At 37.7% G+C, this 12,368-nt stretch overlaps 1 protein-coding gene across 2 annotated transcripts in view; it reads right to left on the reverse strand.

Annotated features, from left to right (window-relative positions):
• The window catches only part of PCDH15 (protocadherin related 15), a 737,327-nt gene that overhangs the window by 173,530 nt on the left and 551,429 nt on the right, over window positions 1-12,368 (reverse strand). For both annotated transcript variants that reach the window (XM_036264711.1, XM_036264710.1), the window contains one exon: window positions 810-1,115. In XM_036264711.1, the coding sequence (XP_036120604.1) occupies window positions 810-1,115 (306 nt within the window). The remainder of the gene's footprint in view (window positions 1-809; window positions 1,116-12,368) is intronic.

Genomic DNA, 12,368 nt, shown 5'->3' on the forward strand with positions numbered 1-12,368 from the left:
GATATGCATATATATCTTTGATGCTTGTGTGATAACAGATCAATGCGACAGAATAAGCATAAAATATTAATATTGATTACTTGGGAAGTACAAGGTGAGAGATTATTGACTTTTTATAGACTACTGTATTGTCCATTTTTACAATAAATATATATCATTAATTCTTTTATTTAATTAATTAATTTATTTATTTTTTGTGGTATGTGCCCCTAGCAGGAACCGAACCCAGGACTTTCTGGTCCGCAGGCTGACGCTCAACCACTGAGCCAAACTGGCCAGGGCTATAGCATTAATTTTTTAATTAAAATATCTATTTAGACCTATTATTTAATTTATTACAAATGCTCTTTTTCTCTTCTTAATGTTTGGTATATCCCTAAATGTAGAGTTGTTGGATTTAAATAAATGCAGTAAATGAGCACGGCCGGTGTGACTTAGTGGTTAAGCATCAACCCATGCACCAAGAGGTCACCAGTTCAATTCCTGGTCAAGGCACATGCCCAGGTTGTGGGCCTGATCCCCAGTGGGGGTCATGCAGGAAGCTGCCAATCGATGTTTTCTCTCATTGATGTTTCTATCTTTCTCTTTCTATCCCTTCCTCTCTCTCTCTCTCAAATCAATAAAGAAAAAACTATAAAAATAAAAAATGCAGTATTTGAGAGAAACCTATATTAAAATTTACTCATCGTTTATCTGCAAGTAAAATTTAACTGGGTGTGTTACTTTTTGATTTGCTAAATCTGGCAATCTTATCCTAATAGCTAATCTTATAACATGGAATTCATTAAAGTAACACTTCTCTCACACACCTCTATTTGAAGGAAGGTGGTCCCGGCTGGCAGATTCTCTTCAACAACAACAGTATATGTTGAATTGGTGAACACAGGACTATTATCATCAATATCCAAAACCTTGATGGCCAGGGTTAGAGTTGAATGGCGAGGGTGTACTGCTCCATCGGTTGCCACAACAAGAAGCTCATAGTAGTCCCTGACTTCTCTGTCAAGCTTCACTGATGTGTAAATACTGCCATTGGATGTGATGTGAAAAAGATGATTGAAGTTACCCAAACTGTAGTACACTTGGCCATTTATTCCAGCATCAGGGTCAGTAGCCTAATTGAAATTAAAACAAAGAAATTCACATAGTATGCTTTGTTAAGCTTTTTTTCACATTACATTTTGTTATGTTTTCCTGCTAGAAGATAATAGTTAATGAATCATGGTGTGTTTCTAACAAAATATTCTTTTTTTCTCTAGAGAGAATATTAAAAAGATAATGAGAATGTAATGCAAAAGTCTAGAACATGAAAAAATATATAGTATAGCTTATTTAATAATCTTTATTCAAAATAAGTGTAACTTACAACTTGATAATACCATTAGCAATTATAACATTATTACAGAAAACTCTCATTACAAAAATACTGACTTTTCCTTTATTATTATTTCTTTAATAGAAGTTTAACTCTAAAATAGGAAAATCACATTTAGTTTATAATTAATGTAACATAACCTACTAAGTGACAACTCAAGATTCTATAATGTTTTTTTTAATTCAAGCACTTTATATATTTTTTCATATATATATATTCAAGAATTTTATACAAATATCTATTGCCTCATTTAATCCTCACAATGTCCTTACGAATAAATAGAATTGGTCACATTTTACAAATGAGAGTACTGTGGCTTATTGAATTTAATTATCTTGCTTAGCGTTACACAAGAAATAAATATCTCAGTGTTCCATTTTTTAGTACAATGCCTCACATATGAAAGTACTTAATAAATATTTGTAAAATTAATGAATATTTGAATAAATGAATGCACCAAAATGAGATTTACAACTAAATCTGCTCCAAAACCCAAATGAGAGAAAAAGCATAACTATCACGCATCTACAAAGGGCTCTTTATTGATACTACAATGCAATTTCCAAATGATAAGTGAGAATTGTTGATGGTACACTAATAACATAAACTGAAAATTTCAAGTCATATAAAATCACTTCATATCAAATAAAATGGGGAAATTTTGAGTGAATGTTCTTCTCATGGAGTGTTATGAGAATTAATCTTACTAAAACTCAATTATTTTTGATATAAATTATAACTTCTCAAATAGTGTGTCTTTTGTGTTAAATAGTTCTATATTATTTTCCTTCAGAGAAACTAAAGAAATTCTTAGAAGCCATAGAATGTTATGTAGCTGTGCTTCAAACTGTTGCTAAGGAAAAGAAGGAAACTAAGATACTTGGCTACATTATAAGCCAGGGACACAGTAGTCATTTAATATCCACAACACTCACCCATCCAAGAAAAATCCCCACAAAACTTGATCTTGTTATCTAAAATCATTGCTTTAGTAAATAGAAAAATGTAATCTAGTGATATAAATAGGTCTTATTTAATAACATCAACACTTGAAAATTTCATTGACGTTGTCTGTGGAAACTTTTAAGGTCACTAAATCAATCACTTAAGTAATCAGTAATTCAAGACACCTCTCCAAACAGAAAATAAAGAACAAAAATAAAAGAAAGACAAACAACCCAATTAAAAAATGGGCAGAGGACCTGAATAGACACCTCTCCAAATAGGACATACAAATGGCCAAGAGACATGAAAAAAATGGTTAACATCACTAATCATCAGAGAGATGCAAATTAAAATGACTATGCGGTATTACCTCACACCTGCCAGAATGGCCACCATCAACAAATCATCAAACAACAAGTGTTGGCGAGGGTGTGGAGAAAAGGGGACTCTAGTACACTGCTGGTGGAAATGTAGACTGGTGCAGCCACTATGGAAAACAATATGGTGCTTCCTCGAAAAAATTAAAAATTGAACTGGATTTGACCCAGTGATTCACTTCTAGGAATAGATCCTAAGAAGCCTGAAACAGCCCGGCCAGTGTGGCTCAGTAGTTGAGCTTTGCAACAAGAGGTCACAAGTTCAATTCCTGGTCAGGGTAATAAAGAAAGAAAAAAAAAATATTAAAGAAGCCTGTTACACCAATCAAAAAGAATATATGCACCCCTGTGTTTATAGTAGCACTATTTACAATAGCTTAAGTTCTGGAAACAACCCAAATGTCCATCAGTAGATGAGTGGATAAAAAAGCTCTGGAATACTATTCAGCTATATGAAAGAAACATCTCTTACCCTTTGAGATGACATAGAGGGACCTGGAGAATACCATACTAAGCTAAATAAGCCAGTCAGAGAAAGACAAATATCACATGATCTCACTTATTTGTGGACTATAATGAATCTGATAAGCTGACAAACAAAATAGATTCAGATATATGGAAGTAGAGAACAGACTGACAGACCTTAGAGGGATAGGGGGATGGGAGCAGTGGGAAGAGATAAACCAAAGAACTTATATGCATATATGCACAACCAACGGACAGAGACAGTAGTTTGGGGAAAGCTGGAGGGGGGTGGAAATGGGGAGCAGGGTGTCAATGGGAGAAAAAGTGGGTGACATCTGTAGTACTTTCAACAATAAAACAATAAAATAAATAAAAGATTCTTGCTCAGGTTATGTTTTTATTCAGCCATACGTTGGAAGATTTATTATGATAGAATTATTTAATTTGACTAACATAGCTGTATGTGTGTGTGTGTGTGTGTGTGTGTGTGTGTGTATTTTGTCCTATATATGTCCAGCTGCTTAACTTATATCTCCAATAAGATAACTGAGATACCTCTCTCATAGCAAATTACTACAAATTTAGCAGCCCACACAAAATAAGTTTATTATTTTATAGTTTTGTAGATCAGAAGTTCAACATGGGTCTCACCAGGCTAAAATCAGAGTATAGGCAGGGCTGCATTTCTTTCTGGTGGTAGAGAAAGATCACTTTCCTTGTTCTTTCAAGTTGTTGACATAATGTGGCTCAGGGCATATGACCTCCCTCTTTGAAATCAACAATGGTTAATCAAGTGCCTCTCACATTTTTTAACCTCTCCTCTTTCTTCGTTCATGTCATCTCATACTGTGTGTGAAACTCAGCCACCATCTGTGAGAAATGTGGTATATTAAACAACAAGGTCTGAGATATAATAGCATATACAGAAAAAATTCTGATTTATCCATCATTTGCTTCCACTTGTAAAATATCTCAGGCCTAATCATACTGGTCCCAGCTGCCACCCCCCATGGCTTAGGTTGCTAAGTTACTTCTTCATTATTTTCTGTCAGTTATTTCTCTTCAGAGAGAATTTTTATAAAAGAGAAAGTAATGACTCTAGTCCTCTGCTTAACTTCCTCCAATGATTTCCATTGCCTTGGGCAATATCCAACCTTTAACATAGCCAACAGGTTCCAGGTTCTATGCTGATTTTACTGTATTTCAGAATATTGCAAACCTCTGCAACCTCCAAGCTTCTCCAGAAGCCTCTGCCTGGAGGGCTCTGCTATTATTCACCAGGCTAATACCCACTCAGCTTTCAAGTGTTCATTTAATATCGCTTCCTCAAAGCAGTTTTCTCTGACTTCTGAAGTGGAAATTAAAACCCCCAGTTACACCTGTCAATAGCTAATATACCTGTCATTTATACCACTTTGAATAATTGAAGTTATATATTTATCAATGTGATTATTTGTTGAACATTGGTCTCCCTTTTTACAATGTGAGCCACGAACGCATGATCTGGAATAATTTCTTTTTCTTTTTGTCACTGAATGCTCACTACCCACTGTAGTACCTGGAATATCGTAGGCATACATTCAATATTTAAGTGCATAAATGAATTCTATATTAACATATAGGTGAATGTATTAATACTATTATACTGAATTTGAAAAATTATTTTATTCATTACGTATACATTGTTTGGTTTTATTTTGGTTTATAGTTCTTGCATTATCATTCTATGTGATTCTGACTAAGAAGCTCAAAGCAAACACTTTGCAATTATTAGAATTGCATCTGGGGAAGATGGTGGCAGGCAGGACCAGAGGGAGGGTGAGTGTGAGAGAGTAAGCTAGTGTGTGAGAGAGTGTGAGTGGACATGAAGGTGGACGACCAAACTCCTACAATGCAGAGACACAGAGAAGAAGGATCCTGTGCTGTGGACTGGAGCAGCCAGCTACTGCGGTAAACTGCTCTTCAGGGCACTTCTCCCTGAACCCCGGGGAGGTCCCACCATTTTGGAAGATCCAGGGTCTTCCCTGGAAGGAGGCAATGGGAGCAGCTAGGGCCCAGCAACTGGAGCCCACCAGCACACCTGGCACCATCGGACTAGTGGACATGGTGTCAACACAGACCAGCGCACAGTAGTGGAGTTGTCAAGGTGCCGGTAGCAGAAGCCAAGGACAGCCAGGAGCCCAGCACCATCCCCTGCAGTAGCAGCCCGATCAGAGTCCAGATATACCCCCAGCAACAGAGTCTGGGGAGCAGACATCCATCCCCAGGCAACAAAAGCACAGCCAAGAAACTGAGACCCATCTCCAAAAACTACAGCAAAAGCTAAGCAGGAGTTGAGCCCCATGGGGCAGCAGCACTGCTTAGCCACCGGTGGCAGGACCTAGGGCTCCACAGAGGCCTGTGCAGTCCAACAGCTCACAAGAGCAGTGGGAATCCGGAGCCCTAGAGGGACTGGTGTTTTCCAGCTGCACATGGGTCCTGAGGAGTGCTGGGTTCCCAGAGTAGCCTGTATTACCCAGCAGCACACAAGAGCAGTGGGAAGCAGAAGCACTAGAGGGATTGGTGTGATCCAGCTGCCCACCTGCAGGATCTGCAGGCTGCACGGGCACCAGAGAGGCCTGTGAGACCCCGCAGGGACTGTGCGATCCAGTTACCCATGGGACCCGCAGGATGCTGAAGCACCAGAGAGGCCTGTGTGACCTAGCTGGAAATGTGCCATCCAGTTACCCTTGGAACCTGTGGGGTGCTGTAGCACCAGAGAGGCCTGTGTGACCCAGCAGCCCATAACATAGGCATAGAGCCTGGTCCCCAAAGGGACGGTGCGATCCAGTTACCCATGGGACCTGCAGGGTGCAGGGGCACGAGAAAGGCCTGTGCAACCCAGCTGCGCAAAGGTAGGCATAGAGAATGTGAAAATGGATGCGGAGTGAATGGAAGCTGCACAGACAATCTCCCAGGACCAAACAAGAATTACAACTAAAATAAAGACAAATCATTGGAAAAAGGCAACAGAAAAGCAGCAGGACAGGACCATATAACCAGGGACACTGGTAGGATCTGTGGAGGCAGGAGAGGGTGGCTAGCTGGGAGCCCACTGAAAGCAGCAGCCTTAGTTGTGAGCAGCGTCCCTGGGGAACAAAGACCAAGCTCACTCCACAGCACAGAGAGCCAAGACAGCCACAGCTACACACCTGGGGGCTACAGTGGAGAGAGGGCAGACTGGGCTGGAACTCTGTGGGGACACCGGCGATTTGGAGGGCACTCAGAGTTTTGCTGAGTTGCATCCACAAAAGATTGTGGTCAGTGTGCTCTTTCCCAGAGCTGTGGGGAAAAGGAGAAGCACCCCCTCCCCACCTCGGAGATTCAGCCTTTCCCATGTAAGGAAAAGAAATGCAAATTAAGGCTCATTAACAACCAGCATCTATGCCACACTCTGGAAATCCTTTTATGCAGAACACCAGGGCTACATTTCAAGGCACTATGTAACTGAGACTACTAGCCTCAAGGAAAAAGCTAAAGGATAACTGAACCTTTCCTGGGCTTGCAAATCTACCAAGGAAGGTAAGACTTCAGAGTGGTATTTAACATGGGCCAACCCAGGTTTATCCAAACCCAGTAGAGGGAGCCACAAACAGCAGAGCACCAACATCCACAGGGAAAATTTGGCAGGCTCCAAAACCCACTGAGATAGACAAAATGATGAAACAAAGAAACAAAACCCAAATGAAAGAACAAGAGAAGTCTATCAAAGATGAGATCAATGAAATGCAGCTAAGCAAATTATTAGAGGTAGAGTTCAGAGCCATGATCTTGAGAAAGTTCAACAGCATGAGTAAGGACATCAGCGTCATGAGTAAAAATATAGAAACATTGAAAACCAACCAAGTGGAAATGAAGAATGACATAGCAGAAAAAAGAACACATTGGAAGGACTAACCAGCTGAGTAGAGGAAGCTGAGGACTGGGTAGAAAAAAATCAACCAATCAGAAAACCAAAGTGAAAAAACTATTAAAAAACAGGAAGAAAGCCTAAGAAAACTGTGAGACAACTGGAAGCATAATAACATCCACATCATAGGAGTCCCTGAAGAGGAAGAAAATGGGCAAGGGTTAGAGAATATACTTGAAGAAATAGTGAAGAAAATTTTCCTAACTTGGTGAAGGAAGAAGGCATTCATGTTCAAGAAGCACAGAGAGCCCCAAATGGCCCACAACAAGACACAGAGTCATTAAAATGCCAAAAAATTAAAGAAAAAGAGAGAATCCCAAAGGCAGTAAGATTTAAGCAACAGGATACCTACAAAGGAACCCCCATAAGACAATCAGCTGATTATTCCACAGAAACACTACAGGCCAGAAGGGATTGGCATGAAGTAATCAAGGTCAAGAAAAACAAGGATCTGCATCCAAGACTACTCTATCCAGCAAGGCTATCATTCAAAATAGAAAGTCAAATAAAGAGCTTTCCAGACAAAAAAAAAGGCTAAGGGAATATATTAACACCAAACCAGCACTGCAAGATATGCTAAAAGGACTGCTGTAATTAGTAGAAGAAATAGGAAGAAAAATAGAACCACACTAAACAAAAATGGCAATAAGTAGGTACATATCACTTATCACCTAAAATGTGAATGTTTTGAAAGCTCCGATCAAAAGACACAGAGTACCTGACTAAATAATAAAGCATGATACACATATATGTTGTTTAAAAGAGACCCACCTCACAACAAAGAATCACATAGGTTGAAAGTGAAGGGATGGAAAAAAATCTTCCAAGCAAACAGAAAGCAAAGTAATACTACTACTACTACTACTACTACTAATAATAATAATAATAAAATACTCATATCTGACAAAGTAGATTTCAAAATGAAGGCCATAACGAGAGACAAAGAAGACCACTACATAATATTGAAAGGATCTATCCAACAGGAAGATATAACCATGTAAACATATATGCACCCAATTTAGGAGCACCAACATATATTAAAAATCTTCTGGAGGACTTCAAAGGAGAAATTAACAGCAATACAATCATAGCAGGGAACTTCAATACACATTGACATCACTGGATAGATATTCTAGACAAAAAATTAACAAGGAAACAAAGACTCTAAATGAAGCACTAGATCAAATGGATTTCATAGATATCTACAGAGAATTACACCCCAAAACTTCAGAATTCACATTCTTCTCAAGTGCACATGGAACAGTCTCAAAGACAGACCACATGGTAGGGTACAAACTAAGTTTCAACAAGTTCAAGAAGATTGAAATCATATCAAGCATCTTCTCAGCTCATAATGGCATGAAACTAGAAATCAATTGCAACAACAACATGCAAAGACATTTAAAAACATGGAGGCTAAATAGTATATTACTGAACAACAAATAGGTTACCATGGAGATCAAGGAAGAAATTAAGAAATTTCTGGTAACCTATGAAAATGAACACACAACAACACAAAATTTATGGGATGCAGCGAAAGCAGTTCTGAGAGGGAAGTTCATAGCACTGCAGGCCTATCTTGAGAAGCAAGAAAAATTTCTAATAGACCATCTAAACTCACAACTTAAAGAACTAGAAAGCAAACAAAAAGAAAACCCCAGAGCAAGTAGAAGGAAGGAAATACTAAAGATAAGAGCAGAAATAAATGACATGGAGACCAAAAAAAACAATTCAAACGACCAATGAAACAAAGAGCTGCTTCTTTGAAAAGATAAACAAGATTGATGGACCCTTAGCTAGACTCACCATGAAACAAAGAGAGAGAACCCAAATACACAAAATCAGAAATGAAAGAGGAGAAATAATAACTGACACCACAGAAGTACAAAGGATCGTTAACAGATATTATGAACAATTATGCGGCAACAAATTTGACAATCTAAGCAGAATGAAAAAATTCCTAGAAACATATAGTCTCCCAACACTGAACTGGGAAGAGATAGAAAACTTGAACAGACCAATAACAACCGAAGAAATTGAAGATGTAATCAAAACTCTCCCAGCGAACAAAAGCCCAGGCCCAGATGGCTTTATGGGGGAATTTTACTGAACATTCAAAGAAGAACTAATACCCATTCTTCTCCAACTATTTCAAAAAAATTCAAGAAGAAGGAAGACTTCCAAACTCGTTTTATGAGGCTAGCATAATTCTATTTCCAAAACCAAAAAAAGACACTACAAAGAAAAAAAAAACTACAGTCCAATATCCTTGATGAACATAGATGCCAAAATCCTGAACAAAATCGAATCCAGCAATACATCAAAAAAATTATTCACCATGACCAAGTGGGATTCACCCCAGAGATGCAAGGCTGGTACAATATTTGCAAATCAGTATGTGATACACCACATGAACAAAATGAAAAATAAAAACCACATGATCATATCAATAGATGCTGAAAAAGCATTCGACAAATTCCAGCACCCATTTCTGATAAACACACTCAGCAATGTGGGAATGGAGGGATCATATCTCAACATAATAAAGGCCATGTATGAAAGACCTACAGCCAACATCATACCCAATGGACAAAAACTAAAAGCATTTCCCTTAAGAATTGAAAATATACAAGGATGCCCACTTTTGCCACTCTTATTTAACATAGTCCTGGAAGTCTTAGCCACAGCAATCAGACAGGAAGAAAAAATAAAAGGGATCCAAATTGGAAGGAAGGAAGTGAAACTGTCATTCACAGATGACATGATAATATACATAGAAAACCCCAAAGACTCCATCAAAAATTTACTAAAGTTAATAAATAAATTTGGCAAAGTACCAGGATATAAAATTAACGTCAAGAAATCGACAGCATTCTTACAAACTAATAATGAACTCTAAGAAAGAGAAACTAAAAAAACAATCCCATTTACCATCGCAGCAAAAACATTAAGATACCTAGGAATAAACTTAACCAAAGAAATAAATGACCTATTCGCAGAAAACTACAGGTCATTGAAAAAAGTAATAGGGGAAGATATAAAAAAGTGGAAGCACATACCTTGTTCATGATTGGAAGAATTAACAGCATTATAATGTCCATACTACCCAAAGCAATCTATAAATTCAATGCCATCCCTATGAAAATACCAATGACATATTTCACAGGACTAGAACAAATACTTCAAAAGTTCATATGGAAACAAAAAAGACCCCGAATAGCCATAGCAATCTTGAAAAAAAAAAGAACAAAGTAGGAGGGATCACATTATCAGATTTCAGATTATACTACAAAGCCACTGTAATCAAAACAGCCTGGTACTGGCACAAGGACAGGCATATAGACCAGTGGAACACAACAGAGAACCCAGAAATGGGCCCAACACAATATGCTCAATTAGTATTTGACAAAGGGGGCAAGAGCATACAGTGGAGTAAAGACAGACTCTTTAATAAATGGTGTTAGAAAAATTGGACAGCTACATGCAAAAAAATGAAACTTGACCATCAACTTACACCCTACACAAGAATAACTCAAAATGAATAAAGGCCTTAAATATGACTCATGGATCCATAAAAATCCTAGAAAAAAATGTAGGCAACAAAATTTCAGACATCATATGCAGCAGAATTTTCACTGATACATCACCTAAGGCAACATAAACAAATGAGAAAATGAATACATGGGACTACATCAAACTCAAAAGCTTCTCCACAGCAAAAGAAAGAACCACCAAAATAGAAAGGCAACCCACTCTATGGCAGATTATAATTGCCAACGGTATATCAGATAAGGAATTAATTTCCAAAATATATAGAGTGCTCATACAACTCAACAAAAGGAAGACAAAGAACCCAATTAAAAAATGGGCAGAGGAAATAGACACCTCTCCAAACAGGACATACAAATGGCTAAGAGACACAGGAAGAAATGCTCAACATCACTAATCATCAGAGAGATGCAAATTTAAACAACAATGAGGCATCACTTCACACCTGTCAGAATGGCCGCCATCAACAGATCATCAAATTACAAATGTTGGCGAGGGTGTGGAGAAAAGGGGACTCTAGTATACTGCTGGTGTTAATGCAGACTGGTGCAGCCACTGTGGAAAACAATATGGTGTTACCTCAAAATGTTAAAAATTGAACTTCCATTTGACCCAGTGATCCCACTTCTAGGAATATACCCTAAAAAGCCTGAAACACCAATCAGAAAGAATATATGTACCCTCATGTTTGTAGCAGCACTATTTACACTACCTAAGATTTGGAAACAGCCCAAGTGTTCATCAGTACATTAATGGATAAAAAAACCGTGGTACATATACACAATGGAGTACTATGCAGCTTTAAGAAAGAAAAATATCTTATCCTTTGAGACAACATGGAGGGACCTGGAAAGTATTATCCTAAGCGAAACAAGCCAAACAGAAAAAGACAAGTATCATATGATCTCACTTATTTGTGGAATATAATGAACATCACAGTCTGAGCAATGAGTTAGTCCCAGAGATGTGGAAGTGGGGTACAGACTGACAAACCCCAGAAGAGGTGGTGGTAGGGGAGAAATAAAACACAGAACTTATATGCATGTATGCATGAACAATGGACATGGACAACAAAGCTGGGGACAGGGTAGAAAGGGAGGGGAGGGGGGAATCAGTGGCAGGAAAAGGAGAAACATCTGTAACAAAAATAAATAAAATTTTAAAAATTCCATCTGGGATTCTGATTGTCTTAGCATTACTACTAATTACTGGTCTATGTGGAAAAAATATCATTTTTAAAAGTACATATTGGTGTTTTGTCATGATCAAAACAAAGGTATGATAACAAAGAAATATCTGTGTACTTTCAATATTTTGTAGAATGTCAAAGAGGGACTATGCAGATTGAGATGGCAAATGACAGAGTTATATAAAGAGATTGCTTACTACATCATAGAAGTGCTGATTACTTTCATGGTTTCTAGTATACCTATTTTAACATCATTAACTTTGGTGTGTCATTTGTTCTCGCTATGTCTCATGTATTTTAATTATAAAATAAAAGGTGTGAAATAGATCTACAATTTTTAATCTCTTTTCCTACTATTACATGCCAGATATGAAAGTAGCAAATATAACACAGGTCACCAATTATAACATAAATAAAATAAGCTATATCTATTGTACAACTCTCCATAATCCAGTTGCAATGCCATTTTTTATTCCATGGTATAAAATATATAATCATGTAAATAAGCATTATTATAGA

Source organism: Molossus molossus, unplaced genomic scaffold (assembly GCF_014108415.1).
Source record: "Molossus molossus isolate mMolMol1 unplaced genomic scaffold, mMolMol1.p scaffold_m16_p_17, whole genome shotgun sequence".
In the NCBI taxonomy this organism is placed as follows: domain Eukaryota; kingdom Metazoa; phylum Chordata; class Mammalia; order Chiroptera; family Molossidae; genus Molossus; species Molossus molossus.